Source organism: Cavia porcellus, unplaced genomic scaffold (genome assembly GCF_034190915.1).
Source record: "Cavia porcellus strain 051 isolate PalLab524CR breed Dunkin Hartley unplaced genomic scaffold, mCavPor4.1 scaffold_49, whole genome shotgun sequence".
NCBI lineage: Eukaryota > Metazoa > Chordata > Mammalia > Rodentia > Caviidae > Cavia > Cavia porcellus.
In genome coordinates, this window is record NW_026947532.1 from 2,593,068 (window position 1) to 2,611,920 (window position 18,853).

At 50.3% G+C, this 18,853-nt stretch overlaps 1 protein-coding gene and 1 non-coding gene across 2 annotated transcripts; both read left to right on the forward strand.

Moving 5' to 3' along the window:
- Positions 1-3,677: 3,677 nt before the first annotated feature.
- LOC100725475 (von Ebner gland protein 1) lies at positions 3,678-7,089 on the forward strand. The gene is made up of 6 exons (XM_063244090.1): positions 3,678-3,767; positions 4,025-4,155; positions 5,169-5,239; positions 5,752-5,862; positions 6,488-6,589; positions 7,067-7,089. The coding sequence occupies exons 1-6, from the start codon at positions 3,678-3,680 to the stop codon at positions 7,087-7,089; spliced, it is 528 nt and encodes a 175-aa protein (XP_063100160.1).
- A 4,006-nt stretch (positions 7,090-11,095) lies between these two features.
- Positions 11,096-11,226, forward strand: LOC111757103 (small nucleolar RNA SNORA1). The gene has a single exon (XR_002791486.1). It is a non-coding gene; the product is annotated as a small nucleolar RNA SNORA1 (small nucleolar RNA).
- The last annotated feature ends 7,627 nt before the right edge of the window (positions 11,227-18,853 follow it).

Sequence of the window (18,853 nt, forward strand, 5' to 3'; positions counted from 1 at the left end):
ATGTCATGGGGCTACAAACATCTGTAAATTTCAGAAGACTCTTTAGAAAATGATAATAATTAAGAATCCAAAGTTGATATGAAAAATATTTTGTATAGAGGAAAATCATGAAATTCACATGATAAAAAAGCTGGCAACAAAAAATCTGACAATTACAATAAAGGTTACCATTTAACAGAAAAAAACATAAATTTGGTTAGTTACTTCCTTGCATAGCTGTGTAAAAATTGTCCTTGTATCTTTTGGCTGCCAGCCCTGATCTCTGCTTTCTAGGAAACCGATTTTACATGATTTCCTGTAAGTGCTGCAGAAGGATGGTGCGGGTTTCCCTCTGTAGGGCTGAAACCCGGCTTTATCCCAGCCTTTGGGGTGCGTTAGGCGGGCTGCTGCCCACCTAGATGCCCTTGTGGGGTTTGTGTAGGTTTTTGTCCCATGATCAGTCCCAGTTGTATGCTCACCATCTGTTAAGTCTGTCTAGACATCTTGCCCCAAGCCTCATTTGCTTATTTGTGGTGGTTTTCAGAGCTGGCTGGATCTGGGGTGTGTGATACTGGGATTCAGGGTGTGTGGTACTAAAGTAGTCCACTGATTGGAATAGCACAGTTCTGGTGTGATGGAGTGATTCACCGAATACAGAAGTCCCACTCTGGGCCTGGGTGGCACCACCCAAGAGACTTAAAACCTGGCTGGGATAAAAGGCAAAGGGAGAGGGGCGGAGGACATAGCTCAGTGGTATAAATGCCTGCCTGGCAAGAGCAAGGTCCTGAGTTTGATTCCTGGTACTAAAAATATTTTAAAAAGAGTGAAAAGGGAAAGGGAGGCTTTCTTCACTGTCTGGCTGCCTCCTGCCTGCCCTGCCATGGACTGTTTGTCCTCTGCCAGGTCCCTCAGCCGTGCTGCCTTGCCTTGGAACTAGCCAGCCCTGGACTGCAACCTTTTAAACTCTGAGTAGAAATAAACCTTTCCTCCTGTAACTTGTGGCTGTCAGGCATTTTGTCCATCAGTGAAAAAGTAACTTAAGGGTCAGAAATACAGCACCTGCTTGGCAAAAGCGAGGTCCTGAGTTTGATTCCAGGTACAAAAAAAAAAAAAAAAAAAAAAAAAAAAAAGAAAAGAAAAGAAAAGAAAAGAAAGAAAGAAAAAGAAAAAGTAGATTAAGATCCCATCCAAAAGCCTGAGATGGCCACGACCCTCTCTCCTGGCACTGCAGTCATTCTTGGCGTGCCCTCAGTTTCCCAAAGGCCGACTGCTGCCGAGGTTATTTCTGTGCGAGCTCTCTTCTCCTGACACTTTCACTAGAAAGTGACTTATTTATCACTTATTTAGGATTTATTTAGGATTATTTACCGATCCTGCCCCTGCAGGCACACTCCCATTCCCTACAGATCACTGTGCTCCTGCGCCTGCCACGTGCAGTTTGTAGGGACTCTGCAATGGGGACAGGCTTGTTCTGGAAGCCGCCGGCACTTTCAGTGTCCACTAGGATGGAGCCCTCCTGCATCCTCGGTTTAAAATATGGCAGGGTTGATTCTGCCCACCTGCTTTATGAAGTGCAGTCTCCATCGCTGGTGCCCATACCCCAGGCTTCCCTAGGGCCAGCGGGAGGCCCCGAAGTCCACCCTGGGTGAAGTCGGCGAGAGGAAGGCTTGCCCCCAGTTCCCCCAGCCTCTGTGATGCCCTCATTTCCCCTCAACACCTTATGTGCGTTAAGCTGAGCACACTGTCCCGGCGCGGCTGTGACACCCCCTCGCTCTGTTAAAGAGTCCGCTGGACTTGGGCTGCTGTTAGGAATCTGCTGCCATCTGCCCCCTTCCTTGGGTGGGGTCCATGTCCCTCCTTTCTGGCATTTGATGGAGCGTTTTGGCAGTGTCCTGGGTGTCTGTAGTCACCATCACCGTGCGGGGTGCGTGTCCTGGTCTGCGGGGTAGTTACCGTGGGGAGCTCTGTCTCCCCACCGCTGGGGGGTGCGGGGCTGTCCGGCTTCTCCTCAGCCTTCACCGATGTTTTTCTCCCCGGCACCCATCACGTCCCCACAGGAGCTGCTGGCCGCCTCTCTGGGCGCTGGGTTCCTCCTGCTTCTGGGAGCTGCTGCACGAGATGGGTCTTCTTGGTCCCATCTTATTTCTGGACACAGATGGAGACTGCCTCTGTGCTTGTGGGTTTTTGTTTTGTTTTTGTAACACTGGGGATCAAACCTAGGGGCTCATGCATGCTACACAAGATCTGTACCACCGGCGACATCCTGCCCACATTCCCTGTTTCTTTTTTAAAATATATTTTACCAGTGCCTGTTAACTTTACAAAGTAATAGCTGCCATGCGTGTATTTTGGTGGCATCTGTTCCTATGTCGTCCCTTACGCTGGAGAGAGCCCGCTCAGCGATCAGGAGAGACACAGACAGAGAGGCCTCACTGCTTATAGGTGCTGGGCCAATGGCACACCCAGGCCATGCGCACAGAGGACTTCACACACGTGTGCACACAGTGGGCAAGCTCTGGCCTGGAGCACTTGCCATCGCTGGGGTGAAGATCAGGAGCTCAAGTGCCAGGGCCAGGCAGCAGTGGGACAGGTTAGAGGGCAGCTGTGAAATTCGAAACAACTGGGCATGAAAACCCTTTCCTGAAGGATGTTTATCCTAGAGTCCTGCAGGCCCCAGCTTTCTGGTCCCCACCACAGGAATGGAAGTGGAACCTCCCTTCCATCCTAGCCAGATGGCTGAGCACATGGTATTTGCCTCAACTTCACTACAGGCAGGAATGAGGTGTCGCAGGCAAAGTCACCTGTCGGGATGGCTGCTGCCCTGGAAGTCATCTCTGACCTCTCCCTTCCCAGGCCTGCACAGAGGTGCGGCCCCCAATTAATTTATAACACCCCGGCACATGAGATGGGGCAGGGAGAATACTTGGCCTCCTCTCTGGGGTGAGGGAGCCCAGGAAGCGTGATCGGTTCCCAGGAAATGAGTCCCCGTCCTTCTGATGGCCTTGGGGTCTGGGGCCAACAGGCCATGACTGGAGCCCTGAAGATCTGCTCTGTCCCCATTGCTGATCTGATGCACACACGTGTGCATGTGTATGTGTGAGTGTGTGCACATGTGTGTGTAGTATCTGTGCACCCCCAGTCCACCTGACTTCCCTGTATCTGAGCCCTCGAGAACAGGGCCCCAGGCACGCCCTGGCCTCAGGGGACCCACATTCCCGGGTCTACTCTGCGTGTCTCTCTCCTCCAGGATGAATCTGAGCTTACGTGTCCTGCCCAGGGACGCAAGAAGGTCCCTGAGACCAGAGCCCAGGGCTCTCTGACTCCCATAGGACCCCTGTGGCAGGGCACCCTCAGGTGCCATGGCCTAAGGGGTCTGCTGTCTCCACACACGTCCTGGGGCTCCACACATAGGTGGCTGCACCTCTGGGCCTGCACTCCCTCCTGGGAGCTCTGCAGGCCACCCCTCTGGATGCTGGCCCCGGCCTGTCATCTTCTGCCTGTCATCGTCTGGAGCATGACACTTTCTGGCTCCACTGCAGAGCTGGCCCAGTGTCCGGCCAGGAAGGGACCTGTCATTCTCCCTGCCAAGTTCCCTGGGCCCCCACACCAAGCTGTATAAAGGGCAACCAAGGAAGGACCCCACAGAGCTTCCCCGGCCGGTGAGTGAGCTGCTGGACGCGGACAGTGCAGACTCCAAGATGAAGACCTTGATCCTGACCATCAGCCTCGTCCTCATTGCCAGCCTGCAGGCCGAGGACCTCCCGGTCGAACAGGAGGAGACCCAGACTGTGAGGCCCGATGGGCAAGCGGAAGGAACCTTGGATAGCAGGAGGCCACAGGGTCTGGGGTGCAAAGGGCGGCTGGGAGGTGGACCCGCACTTCACTTCTCCTGGAGTGGTGAGCTAGCGCCCTGAGGGCCTGGTGACAGCAGTGGGGGCACTCTGGGTCCCTATCTTGGGGAGCTAGGTGGGGTCTGCCAGCTGTGGGCATGGGGAGCAGGGGTCCTGGAGGGCTCCCCAGAGGCTGACAGAGCAGTCTTCTCCAGGTATCAGAGACCTGGTACCTGAAGGCTGTGGCCACTGACAAGCCGTTTCCTGCCAAAACATCTGTGTCTGTGACCCCCATGACCATCAAGATCCTGGAGGGGGGCAACGTGGAGCTCAAGCTCACTATGCTGTGAGTGTGTGGGCGGCCGCCACCCCTGGCTTTCCCTTCTCTGCACAGGACAGCTGGGCGCTGGAGGAGGAGACCGCACTGGGGAACCTTCTCAGCCCCTGGGGCCTTCGCGTCACTGTGCCGCTGGGAGGGGCCCCAGGGAAAGGAGGGACCCCAGCAGACCTCGTGGGTCATCTGTCCTCTGAGGGGAACCGCTGTCTGCCATGCAGTCTCAGCTGATGGGGGAGCTGGGTGTCCCCCAGACTCCCGACTGAAACCCTCCTAGGAAATTTCTGCTGTGGAGACTGGCAGGGAAGGGATCTGCATTGCCAGGCGGGGGATCCCCCACCTGGGTGAATTCCACCCTCATGCTCCCTGTGCGGCTCACACCTGTGTTTATTCCCACCTGCATGGCTCGGGCCTGTGCAGCCCCTGCTCGCAGCTTCCACCTCTCTCCGGCTCCCTCCCGTGCAGCTCAGACCTGCACAGTTCGCGGTTTTACCTCTCCTCTCACATCTGTGAAGCTCCCGCCTGCATGGCTCCTGCCCGGGTGACACGTCTGTCTGTCTGTTTGTCTGTCTCTCTGTTTGCACTCCCACCCTGGGAACGAGCCCTAGGCAGCCAGTGACCTTGGCGAGGACCCTAGAGCTTGCTTTTGCCCTAAATCCCCCAGCTGAGGTTTCCCCTCCGTGGTGCAGGTGACAGTGGATGTGGGGCCCCTGCGTGTCTTCAGTGACAGAGGGCAGCTGAGAGGACTGGGCGGGGTGACGCTGGGGCACTGGCTGGTGGGTGGCTGCAGATGATGTCCGCAGAGCACACGGCCCAGGTTCCCTCTGCGGTGAGCAGAAGTATGGACACCGCATGACCCTGGGGCTGCCCTGTGGGACAGGAGGACCCAGCGGGAGTGTGGACTTGAGGGGTAGTGAGACCGATCCTCTCAGGGCTCCTCCTAGACCAGGCCACTCACAGGGCCCAAAGGTGGCTGCCTTGAGCAGGGCGGCACCTGTGGGACCCACACAGCCTCTGTTTTCCAGGGCTAGAGGCCGGTGTCACAACTTAAACATCACCCTGGAGAAAACTGACGAGCCGGGCAAATACACGGCCTGTGAGTCCTTGGCTGCACCAGCCACACGCAGGGCAGCGGGTGCCTCCCCGGGGCCTTGGCCTGAGGTCCTTTCTCTCCTCTGCCCTGTTACCCATCACCCCCTCAATGGGCAGCTGGCCTTAAAATCGAAGCAGCGACCACAAGTACTATACCCAGTGTGGTGCATTTGTCCCCAGAGGGGCTGAGCTGTGCAGTGTCCCCCACTGGCTGTGGCTGAGGCCCTGGCAGCAGTCAGGAGCACAGCTGGCCTTGGCTGGAAGGGACCGAGGCACCAGCTCCAGCCCCACAAGCTGCCCTGTTTGTTACTCACTGGCTTGGGAAGTGACCACCTCCCAGGGCACTGCTGTGGCCTCCACAGCCTGGCGTCAGAGCTGGGGAACCTGGGTCAGGGATCCTGGGGCAGCTGGGCAGGCGGACAGTCGAGGGGTTTCACCATCTATGTGCCAGGGTGTCTCAGACCCTTGCTGAAGGATCAGGTGGTTTCCTCAGGACCTGTCACTGTCCCTCTGCAGTTCGGGGCAATCGTGTGGTGCTCGTGACTCCCTCATCCATGCAGGACCACTACATCTTCTACAGTGAGGACAAGTGGCCCAGACACCGTCGCCGAATGGTCCAGCTTATAGGTGAGTCACCTCTCCTGTCGCTGGTTCCCTGCAGCCTCTAGCTGTAGCCCTTCCCCGTCTTCCCCAGGAGGAGCCACTGGGACCCATGCGCAATATCCTTAGCACGGGCTGTGCGAAGATTTGGGATCCCCGTCTAGGTCTCTGCGGTGTGAAGGAGGAAGGAGGTGCAAGGACACAGATGTCACCAGTGTCACAGGATGAGCCAAGGCCCAAGGGGGAGGGTGTCTGCAGTGCGGCTTGGGAGCAGAGTTCCAAGGAGTAGGACAGGCTTGGGGCCCAAGGTGCAGTGCCACGCCTACCTGAAGGGGAAGCTTAGGCGCCTGAGCTCTTCCCTAGCCAGGGTGTGGGTGCAGAGCAGGGGAGCGTGGATGTGCTCCGGGGATGGCGTGGGTCCTGCATGGGCCCTGCTGCCCTGGAGCCCACACTGTGGAGGTGAGCAGCTCCCGAGTCTCCCACCCAGGGCCCTGGTCCCCCATCCTGCCCAGGCTCTCCTTCTGCCCAGGCTCTCATGCCCCAGGCCTCCAGCTCAGGCCTTGTGGCTCCAGGTTCCTTCCCAACCCCGAGGCTGCTGGTGCTCCCCAACTTGGCCCCTCACCCTCCCATCTGGCCTCGGCCTACCCCACAGGCAAAGACCCCGAAGCCCACCAGGAAGCCTTGGCAGATTTTAAGACAGTGGTAGAATCCAGAGGCCTTCACTTGGACAGCATCTTCATCCCCAAGCAGAGCGGTGAGAAGGACGCACCTGCCACCTGCATCCCCCGCCCCGCAGCGGGAGTCACTAAGGCCATTCCACGGAACAGGCTGTGGCTGGCTCTGGCTTGGCCCTCTCTGGGGTGGTGGGAAATGCTGACCAATGCAGGGCCCCTGGGGTCCTGTGCAATTCCTGGGGTCCCCTGAATCTGGCTTTCTTTCTTCAACAGAAACCTGCTCTCCAGGGAGCGCCTAGGGTGAGTCTCAGGGGACCCTGGAGCTCCTGAGGCTGATGGGAGGTCCCTGATGGTCCACCTCCCCCAGCCCTGCTGCTGTCTGGGAGGAGAGACTCCCATGGCTGGAGGGGTGGGATCTGGCCCTGGGTCATCCCCAGCTAGGGCACTGGCCTCAGATTTCCCCCACCCCAGGACTTCACTTGGGGGCGGTGAGGACCTGCCATCCCCCAGGCTCCTGAGGTTGCTGAGGAGACACTGTCCCTGTCCCTCCTCCCCAGCATCCCTCATGCCCACCTTGTGAGCAGGTGGAAAACTCCTCCTCAGCCCCCTCTGTCCTCAGGGGTCCCAGTAACTCTGTTTACCCCATGAGTTGCGTTAAAGTCCTGCTGCACCAAGGCCACGGGACCTCAGAGCTCCTGGGGCCCCCAGCCGTGTGATGTTTGCAAAGTAGGGGCTCAGAGACTCTCTGAGGTCTCTGGGCCAGGTGCAGCAGAGCAGACACTAAAGGGCACCCCATCTTTCCCTTGTCACCCTATTGGTGGGAGTCTCTGTGCCATCTTCCGACATGGGCAGCTGAGGAAGGAGCCTCCACCTCTGCTCTGGTCCCTGGAGGAGGAGCCCCTCACTGCCACCATCAGCCCCTGCAGTCCCCTGCTCCTCTCCTGGCTGGCCCTGCTGACCTCCCTCCTTTCTAGGCCAGTGGACACGGCTCTGAAGCAGCCCCGGGCGGAACCACTGAGACCTCCATCCTGGGGACTCGGAAGGAGACCCTCCTGGCCAGCAGGCCTCCCAGCCTTCCTCCCTGGACTCTCTCCCAGTTCTGCATTAATAAACAGCTTCAGCATTTCCTTGACTCTGCCTGTGTGTGGGGTCCCTGGGGGGCTTCTGAGCAAGCAGGGGTGTGGACAGGGAAGTGGACAGAAAGGACCCAAAGGCCCAGCCCCATGACACTTCTAGGTAGAGGCGTTGATGGGGAGGGGGATTTGAGGCCCACAGGGCTGGGCTCCAACCCATAGGTAAGGACCAATCGGTTCCCCACCAGCCAGAGGCTGAGGCAGAAGGAGAGAGAGGAAAGCATAGTTCTGGGGCTGGACAGTGGGGACTTCACATTGGAGGGCTCTGGGAGGACAGACCAGGGCTCTCTACCCAGGGTCATCAGCTAGAACACTCTAGTAGCTTTTTAACATCAGATGCCTGGCAGAGATTGAGGGTACCCTCAAGGCCAGGTCATGTGAGGGGAGCTCTGCCTTCGCTCCCTGGGAGACTACTGAGGCCTTCTTGGCCACACACCCTCTTGTGACATCCGCCTCTGACGTGTGCACTCCCAAGGAGGCCACACCATAAGCCCTGATTCATAACTCTGCCCTTGTCACATTGCACCTGGCCACGTCCCTCCTATATATAGCCCCTCCCTGGATGCCCAGCAAAGTACCATCCACTGCGTTGGGCATGCGCTGTGTCTCACAGGGGCCCTGGAATCCTCACACACCAATGGGCTTGGTCAACTTGGCCACCCTTCCTGGAAACCTCGCGAAAGCAATAGAAAACACTGTTTCAGCCCTGCTGTTTCTATGGAAATGTAGGAGCTGTCCTTCAAGTGGCCATTCCTCCTGCTATTTGCTGAGCTGTCACCATGACAACCGAGGCCATCCTAAAGCCCACAGCTAGCTGTTCCCGGAGATATGAGTCTTGGCTGCAACAGGCTTCAAACTCTAATCTTTCCCAGATGATACTGTCCTGTAATCTCTAAATACCCATAAAAGAGATATCTGGCCCCTAAAATGTTTGTGAGCAGTAAACCCGCATGTGTGGGCCCTCCTTCCATCTGTCCAAGGGTCCCCCCTCGCCAAACCTGCTTGCGCTGCATCACAGGTCCCAGTAAGGGCCTCACATGAGTAAACCCTGTATCTGTGTGTGATTCTTATTTCAGGTAGGATGAGATGAGTGGGTTGCACTGAAAAGAGCTGGTAATGCTAGGGTCCTGTGACCCTAGAGAACCCCAGATTGCAGTGGACACGGGTGACCTGTGTGGACCAGTGTAAGAGCCCCAGAGAAGCAGCAGAAGCTACTGGAAAAGCTCTAGAAAGCGGCTAAGTGTGTGTTGAGCCCTGCCACCGAGGAGCTGACCTCCACAGCCTGAAGCCCTGGATACTAACACTAAGAGCTAAAAGGCCCTGACAGTCACAGCTCAAAGGTGAGGCTCTCAATGTTAAGAGCTGCTGTGCTCAGAGCCTGGGGCTGCTACCGTCCACCCAGCCACACTTTGCCAGTTTGTGATTTTTATCCAAACTGAGAAAGGTTACTGTTGACAGGCAATGCATGGAGGGTCAGCTGGACATGGACATGGGCATAGGGCCAGCACAGAGTGGGGTGCATTGATCCTCTCCCTCATGCACTATTGGGTTTCCATGGCTGGGACAGAAGTCTGACCTGGTGAGTTCTAGTGGGGACCCCACCGCTGTGGGCAGACAGCTCTAGGGCCCAATTGGCACAGCCCCAATCCGAGTCCTATGGCTCCCAGGAAACACTGACTTTGGGGGCAGCTCCGCCAGCCCAACTGACCACTGAATGAGGTGTAAGCTGTGCCACTCTGGCCAGGGCTGTTTCAGCTGTGTGCTCAGGGTCCAGGAGCCCTGCTCCAGGCTCACCTCCTGCACCTGTTGGGGAGCATCAGTGATGGTAGGGGCTAGATAATCCCATCAGCCCCATGTTTACTCACCCAGCCTCAGGAGCCCTGTGTTAGTTTTCTAGCTTGTAAGGCAGTAGCGTGTGCGTGTGTGTGTGTGTGTGTGTGTGTGTGTGTGTGTGTGTGTGTGAGTGTGTGTGTGCTCCCACACACAGCTTGGAGTCATGTCTGCATTATGTCTCGGCAAGTCTTGAATGGTATAAAACAAGGTGGCAAGGGGACTGAACTGGGGAGACTCAGCATCACACATGGGCTTCCTCAGACAGTGTGGGTTTGCACACACAGGCAGGTGCTTCTGGGCTGGACAACTGAGCATTACAAGGAAATGGTATTGAGCACAGCTTCATCTAGAAGAGGGTTAGGCCACCTTGGGTGTTTTAAACACCCTTGTCTGCAACAACAAGCAACTTGGTGGCCCCACTCGTGAGCAATAAGCGACAGGGCCTTAACCCTATCATTTCCTACCTGGCAGGAAACTGTTTCAAGGAGTGTTTCCTGGCAGGGAGTGACATGGAGTGTCCGGACCCTCGCTGTTACCTCTGAGATTCTTTGTTTGTTTTCTTTCTCTTAGACCATTCTAACCAGCCACCTGGCCACACCGCCATTCCTGAGGTTCAGAGTGCTCCAAAGACCTGTCTCACCCTGAATCCAGCAGGCGAAACTTCAGGAAGGAGTCTGGATCTGATGGTGGCTCCCTGGGGTCATCCACAGGCCTCAGTGATGGGGCATTGCCCCACTTCCACCCCAACTTGGTGACCTGGGACTAGGAACAAGATTCTCAACCAGGGAACACAGCCACCCCCCACCTGCACGAGGCTGGCCAGACTCTGGCCCTTCCAGAAGGCAGCATCCCTTGTGCTGCTCTAATGGGCAGTTCTTGTCTCCTGGTTCCCTGCTGGGACTCAGCATCGTGGTGGGGTGGGGAGCCTAGTGAGCAAGGGACAGGTGCTGTCAGACCTGCAGATTGGGACAGGTCTTCTCTGATGTGTGTAGATCCTGTGTCTGTGCTGGTGTATGTGGGGCCTCTCTTTTGTGGATGAATAGAGAGCCTCTGTTGGTGCTTGAGGAACATGGGTGCCCTGAATCCTTGGCAGCACTGTGGGCTATGTGGGCTCTCTGGCCTTTACCCTAGTGCAGCCACCAAAGGGCCACTTGGCCCCTGGCTCCTTAGAGCCCACAGCCCAGCCACATGCTGTTGTTTCTTCAGTGACCCCTTCTTGCCTGACTCCCCTAAGCCCAGGGCAAACCCTTAGACACTCTGGGTCCTTGGTTTTTCCTTACTAACTGTGAGGCTGTTGCCAGTCCCATCAGCTCCTCTAAGCTTCTGCTTTCTCACCCATAATATGCAACTCAAACTTCTTCAGGGTCCTTGAGAAAATAACTGGAGACCACAGATGTGAAAGCTATTGGTTAAGGAGTCAGACTGTGTCAGTCACTGTGAGTTCGAGATGCTGCCCCTGGGCAGAGCCCAGTGTGGTCACTGGGACTCGCTGCTCAAGCCTCTGTCCCTCCCGTCACTGCCACAGCTCCCTGCACACAGAAGATGGGCAGGGCCAGCAGGTAAGGAACCACAAAGCACAAAAGGTGGGTATTTTTGGAAACGTTGAAATGTATCCTCCAAATCCTCATTCTAGATTAGAATGGGCACTGTTGATCAGTGTCCAAAACTGGTCAATGTGACTGAAATTGTCACAGGTCATGTTTCCATCACAGTAAATGTTTACAGTGGTGATAATGAGACCTGTAACATCTTTCCTACTACTGAAAAATACTGACCTTCAATATTATAAATGAATGTTTAATATAGAATCTAGATCATGTGACAAAATACCAATACTATGTATACTTCAAATTCTAGACTCCTAAAATACAGATTGCCAGCAGAAATTGGATGATAAGATCCCAGGAGTTCTGAAGTTGTCACTGTCCATAATTCAACTGGAGATAAAAGAATTGTGATGGAATGAGTGGATTAAGAAGCAAATTTCTTTAAAAAGGGCTATCTTGAAGATGACAATCTCATTGAGTGGTCTTAAGGAATATTACAGAAATCACCTGAAATTTCTTAAATAAAAATTTATTTAATGTCAAAAAAAAAAAAAAAGAAATGTATCCTCAAGTTCCTGTGTGGAAATGGAAAGTCAGGCTATGCACTCTCACTGCACATGGGACTGTGTTTACTGTTTTTATGGCATAAAGTCATGTGCTGTGATTTGAACTGGCCACAATTTACATGCTGCCGTGGTTTGTGTTGTACCCCAAAAACAAGCCCTGAGCTGTTGTCAAGAAGTGGGGGGCAACTTTTAAAAAGAAGAGCTTTTATTTAAGTCTTTTATTTAAGTCTTTTAAAAAGAAGTGCTTTTATTTAAGCTGGCACCAACGGCAGAGTGCAGGTAGAGTTTGCAAAGCTGTGAAACTGGGTTAGAATTTTGACACATTTTTATAGCCCATTTATGATTAGCTCATTGACCATTAAGTACATAGCAAAGAGAAACAGAAACAAGGTGGTTCTTTGTTCCCCTTTGCTTGAGGTCAGAGACATTTCACAGTGGGTGGTTAGTCAATTCATAGCCCTTGGTCTTCCAACTCCAGGGACATTTGTCTCTCACAAAGAGAACAAAGTCTGACACAGCAAACAGGTTACTCGGGGGTCAACACATACAGAACAGCATGACAATGCAGTCAGTGTGGTTGGTGCTTCAATTATGTGGTTACAAGGTAATAAGCATAGCACAGAATGACAAAGCTCTTTTTGGTAATAACAACCTTTTTAACTTTGCATTTTAGTTTTTTAGCATTTTAGTACAACATTCCCCACTGATTTTTGTCAGTGATCCAAATCATTGGCTCATGGAGTTTTCAAGCAGAGGCATCTGTTCATAAACTTGTGTCCTTAAAATCATGAGTTTTATAGTTTGAACCCAATCTTTGACATAATTTACCAATTTCTTTATAATGCAAGGTCCAATTGTTAAACAAGTAAGTAAGACTAACAGAGGTCCAGAGGCTGCTGTGATTAATGTTGTCAACCAGGGAGATAGAGAAAACCATCATTCAAACCAATTCTGTTCAGCTTGTCTGGCTTGTTCTCATTCCTGTAGCCGCCTTTTAAGGCTGGCCATACTTTGTTAGATAACCCCAGAACAATTGGCATACAAGCAATGATTTTTTCCTAATGCCAGACAGAGGCCTCCTTCCTTTAGGAACAGGAGGTCTAGACCCCACCAGTTTTGCAAAACCATCCCAGCCAGTGAACTTAAAGAATCGCCTAATTCAGAGACAGAGTCACTGAAGGCTGCTAGATCTTGGTCAAAGAGTGCACTTAAATGTCTATAATTTTGGTCTCCAACTGTTAGGCTGGACACTCCTAAACCTATTGACCCTGTCATCCCAATTCCCAGTAACACAGGTAAGAGTACAGGATTTCTCTTGGCTCGGACTGGACTCTTCAAGTGAAAGCTAGGGAACAAATGACTCCTACCATTATCTCCAGAGTACGAATACACTTGGGGAAAGATATGGACTAATATGCAAAGCTCAGGGTGCTAGGTGCACAAGTGATGCATGGAACAAGGAGTTATACCAGAAGTACAGGTTCCACTGGAAGCAGCAAGGTGCTGATTAGCAGGACAAGAAAAATTATGAATCAAAGTTGAAGAGTAAGATTACAGTGTGCAGCATAAGAGAAGTGTACAAAGAGTAGGAGGCAGAGTAAATACAGGTTCCTGGAGTACCCTGTATATTGTCCAATGTGAGCAGGGGCCTATCACCCCACCAACAAGTGGTGTCATCTACAGAGGAATTTAAAAGTTGATTTGCCATAATAGTCACAGGGGTGCCCATATAGAAGGGAGGTCAAGATGGAAGACATAGCCAGCAGTCAGCAGTGAAGTTTGGGGCACTAAGATTGAGAAACTGGTAAGCAATGTCCAGAGGCAAAAAGGGGTCTAGGGATGGTGCAGAAATAGCAGAGGGCAAAAAGTTCTCAAGAGCAGGAGGTCTAGTGGAGGAGGGCAGATGATGAGTAATAGGAAGAGATTGAGGTAACTGGGAAGCCTGAGGGCCTATGGGCCTGGTAGGGGGTGCTCGAACAGGCCCAGGAATGAACTGAATGGTTAAGGCCCTTCTTGGGTCATATACAGAGACCCATAACCTAATACCATAATGTAATACTGCTTTCCAAACAGGATCAGCTGGGATTTGGGGGTCTGAAAGTCATAAGATAACACTGGATGAGGGTGCAGGAAGATGGAGTCTCCCACGTAAGGAAAAGGTAATGATCCCCTTTATTTCCCTGCCAAGGAGATACAGATTTACAACCCCAATGTCTACAAAAATATTCTGTCTCTATGGACTGTGAACACCTACTAGTGTGATCAGAGGCTGGCTGTTGCTTTTGGGGCCAAAGATACCAGCCAGTGGACTATAATTTATTTTGACTACATAGGTCCCTGAAAAGGTCCATTAGCAACCAATCATGCAGCATGGCATGCACCGAACAACATTCTCTTCTGTCTAATTTTGTTGGGACATTATTTAATAGGGCACATAGATCTACCTTAATTATCCCATGGACGATAGCATTGGCTATCAATAATTCACCAGTGAATAGTCAGTAATTTTCCAAGTTCCAAACACTGGGTTATGAAGTATCTCCTTGGAATTTCCATAAAGAAGAACACATAAGAACAAGATTATCGGATACATTTGGCAATTTTAAGTTTTAAGAATCCTTGGAGGGAACAACAGTCCACTTATCTGTAGGTTGATCACTGTTGGAGGCTGGAACTGGCTTGAAATGGGAATGATGAATCCTGGCAGGCTTTCTAGCAACTTTGACGGTAGTCAGAGTGCTGAGGACCATGGTGTAGGGGCCTTCCTACTGTGGTTTGAGCGACTCGTGGTGATGTTTCTTGATGAGGACTAATGTCCTAGGTTCCACTGCAGGGTGCTCGTTCTTGGGATGGGCTGCAGGCAGAGGTTGTTGTTCTCAGAATAACCAGTGGATGTAAGTCAGAACTAGTTGAAGGGCCTGGAGAGACTTAACAAGATCTTGATTAGCCAGATCAACTAACTTTTCCTCAGAAATCTTAGGAATAAGAGGAGGAGGTCTCCCATATAGAGCTTCAAAAGAGAAAACACCTGCAACATAGGGGGTACATCGCATGCGCAAGAGGGCAAAAGGAAGGAGACTCACTCAGTTCTTGCCAGTTTCCAATGCCATCTTAGTTATTACCATTTTTAAAGTCTGGTTCATCCTTTCTACTTGTCCTGAACTTTGAGGCCAGTAAGCACAATGGAGTTTCCAATCGATCTGCAAGGCTTGGGTTAGTTTTTGAGTTATCTGGGCTATAAAAGCCAGGCCATTGTCAGACCCCATGGATAAAGGGAGGCTAAATTGGGGAAACTGCTATCAGGGCTGACTCAAGACTTAGTAGGAAAAGCTTCGATCCATCCAGTGAAAGTATCTACCATTACTAATAAATTCTTATTCCCTTGAAGTCCAGGCTTTCCCATTTCTGTGAAATCTATTTCCCAATGTTTTCCAGGCATAGTCCTATGATAATGAGTGGTTTCCATTTGTTGTGGTTGCATTGGGTTCAACAACTGGCACTGAGGGCATCTAAGGCTCACAGACTGAGTAAGCTTCAATAACTGTGGGATAAAGACGTGATCTCGAAAAAGGGGCAGTGAGTTTTGATCCTCCCATGTGAGTGGACCAATGAGCTTGTTGGATGAGTTCTCATCCCAAGGCTTCGGGGAGAAGGATTGCTTATGAGGCAGTTGGTACCAGCCCCTGGGGATATCAGGCTTTGCTTGGAGTTGAGCTGCCAAATGCAAGTTTTTTTGAGAAAAGGGCTCTAGCAGAGTAGGTGGAATCAGCAGTGATACCAGGGCTGTCTAAATCCCCACTGATTTTGTGGCCGATTTTCGGACAGCAGCATCTGCTAGATTATTTAATAGCCACCTTCCTTGGCATCCAAATGGCAGCTAACAAATCCAAAATTTGGGGAGCATTTTTTATCTTTTGGCCCCCAGAAGTCAATAAATCCAGTTCTTGATAAATGGCCCCATGAACATGGGCAGTAGCAAATGCATATCTGCTATCAGTCTGACAACTTGAGGGCTTCAGTGAGGGCAATGAGCTCAGCCCATTGGGCCAATGTTCCTGGCTCCATGGTTTGTTCCCATAGAATCTGAGAGTCCATAGTGATGGCGGCTCCCCTGACCTGCTTACCTTGACAGATGTAACTGCTTCCATTGGAGAAATATGATGGAACTCCAGACAGTGGTTCATATGTCAAGTCTGGTTGAAGTCCTGTGAGATGATCAGTAACCTCCAGGCAGTAGAGTAGGGTTTAAAGCCACTGTCCCCTTGAAACTGATGGTAGTCAGATGCAGAAGTAATGCCTGATAATGCATCACTCGGGAGTTAGGCAGCCATCAGTCCAGCGGAGCCTTGATGAGATTCTCCAGTGAATGGGAGGAGATAATTAAGAGTTTCCATCCAAAAGTCAATTTTTGAACCTCCTTTACAGGGAGGGCCACTGAGGAAATCACCAGCAGACAAGGTGGCCATTCAACTGTCACATTATCAAGCCCCTTGGAAAGATCTAAAGCCCATAGAAGAGCTTGGGACAGTCCTTTTGCCAATGCCCCTTTTCTTTGCAATAAGCACATTGATTTTTATCTAGGAGCAGATGAGACTTTGCATCGTGCTGGGTGACTTTGTCAGCTAGCATTCCCTGCACCTTTGTCTGCTTGTGGTCTTTAGGGCCCTCCTGGTTGTCAAATATCTCTTAAGCAATCTCTAATAACTAACTGAGGGGCACTCCCTCAAATCCCTCAAGCCTTTGCAATTTTTTCTTAATATCAGGGGCTAACAGTTTAAAGGAAATATCAGTGGCCCTTGCTTTTCAGGTGCTACCAAATCTATGGGTGCAGAAACCCTAAGGGAGACTCATCAGCCAATTGTCTCACCTCTGCTACCTTGGACAAATTGGTGGGATTCCTAGTGGTGCCCTCAAGAGCTTCCAAGAACAACCGGTGATACTGGTCAAGAGCCTCCTTACCTCTGGTTGTCCGATCAGGGCAGGACAAAGGGAAAACAGGGTTCTGGAATTCAGAATCACAGGATGGGTTTTCATCTGGAATGCACACTGCTTTTTATCCCGGGGTGCGAATGTTCTCTCTCCCTTCTGCTGTAAACAGAACCTGGAAAATCTGCTGGCAGTCATCCCAAGTGGGGAAATGAGTGGAGAAGACAGATTCCAAAACAGAACTAAGGCCCTGAGGGTCCTTAGAAAAATGAGGTTGAGGAAGAGAAGTCCAGCAATTCTGAACAGTGATGGCTCTTAGTCCAGACAGAACTGAGAATTACAGTCCTTTTCAATTTTTATTTTCATTGGCAAATATATTTCATATAATGGTCAATACTGACTTCATCATTATATAAACTTGGGATGACAAAGGGCTCCAGTTTGTCCTCCCCCTTTTTGGAATATAATCTCATTTTAATGGAAACATTTTGCAGTAAAGGTTTACTGATCCAATCTGTCAAATTCTGAACACATTTGTTTTTCTCTGTTTTTTACTTATTACCAATCAATTAACTTTTCTCTAGCTTTTTAGACAACACTAAAACATTTAACAAAATCCTTGAAGTGACTTTCTTTTAGTAGTCTAAAATATATTGAACCATTTTATATCTTTTTACCAACTTAAAATGCCACACTTAGAAACTGTTATTTTTAAAACTGGCTCAATAACAATATGACCTGGCTTCACTTGGTAAAGTTAATATGATTTTAAAAACAATAAACATAAAAAACATAAATATATATATATATATATATATATATATATATATTTACATTTTAACCAGAAAGAAAAATAATTTTTAAAGGCATGCCAAGGTTGTAAGTAATCAGTTGAGGACTAAAACATTAAACAAGGCACACAAAAGACAAGACCAACATTAAAGACACAAAGGTTTTTCTGTCTGTGGTTGAGTGACTTAAAGGGAAATAAATTTTCATTATGACCCTGAAGTCCAATAAGCTGCTTGGAACCTGCAACAGTAGTTTAAGAGAAGTAAAAGAAACCAGAATGCTAGTACTGAACTAACAGATTCAAACGAACAAATGGCTCCACAGTAAAAATATACCAAGCACAAACCAAATGGACAAAAAATCCCCAATCACAAATGGGCTAAAAGCCCTTTCCTGGAGGGCATCCCGCTTTGATGCAAAAGGAGTACCAGGGCTCATCTGCAACTTCAAACATGTGCACTCAAATTACACAGAATAAAAGACCCAAATACTTACAGATGGTTCAAGCCAATTGATTGGTGAAAAATAATGTGGGAAGGGGTCCCTGTGTAATCCCAGATGAGCCCCCAAATGTTGTACCCCAAAAACAAGACCCCAAGATGAAAAAACAGGGCAAGATGTCTTTTTTTTAAAAATGAGAAAGAGCACTTTTTTGTAAGCTGGCACCAGTGGCACAGTGCAAATGGAGTTTGGAAAGCTGTGCAACCGGATTAGATGACAGATTTTTATAGCGATTAAACTGCTGATGTGACAAGAGCAAGAATGGGGAAAGCCTTTGTTTCCCATTGCTTGGGGTCAGAGACGTTTGACAGTTGGTGGTTAGCCCTTTTTTTCCTTTAAGTTACAGCACTTGGTCTGCTAATTCCAGGAACATTTGTTTCTCACAAAGCGAACAAAAGTTGACACAGCATCATTTGTCTCTCACAAAGGGAACAATGGTTGACATAGCTAACAGGTTACTAAGGTGAAGACGCATACAGAACAGTATGGTGACATGGTCAGTTAATTAATCTGTAACTATGTGGTCGGTGTTCCAGGTACATGGTTACTAGGGCAATAAGCATAGCACAGAATGACAAAGCTCTTTGTGCTAATAACAATCTTTTAACTTTGCATTTTAGCTTTTTTAGTATTTAGCATGACAATTTATACCACATTTTCTTTCCCATTTGTCTGTCGACAGCCATCTAGGCTCTTTCCACAGCGTAGCTGCTGTGAATTGTGCTGCTACCAACACAGTGTGCCTGTCTCACTGTGGTATGCAACCCTTAATTCACCTAGTGATGGTGTAGCTGGATCAAATGGGACTTCCATGCTTATCTTACAAGGGAGCGCTGTATGTATTTCTGTCAGAGTTGTACTGGTTTATATTCTTATGAAAAATATGGAAGACTCCTCCTGCCATCTTGCCAGCATTGTGCTTTTTGTGTTCTTGACAATGGCCATTCTGACTGGGGTCAGGTGGCATCTCAATAAACTTTTAACTTGCATTTTCTTGATGGCTACAGATGCTGGGTATTTTCTCTATACCTTTGGATATTGAGGAA

What these genes read in the sequence shown, in the direction of transcription:
- LOC100725475 (XM_063244090.1), top strand. Translation starts at nt 3,678, where the DNA reads ATGAAGACCTTGATCCTGACCATCAGCCTCGTCCTCATTGCCAGCCTG. An exon ending in AACAGGAGGAGACCCAGACT is followed by an intron (nt 3,768 to 4,024) that starts GTGAGGCCCGAT and finishes AGTCTTCTCCAG; the next exon opens with GTATCAGAGACCTGGTACCT. An exon ending in CTTCATCCCCAAGCAGAGCG is followed by an intron (nt 6,590 to 7,066) that starts GTGAGAAGGACG and finishes CCTCCTCCCCAG; the next exon opens with CATCCCTCATGCCCACCTTG.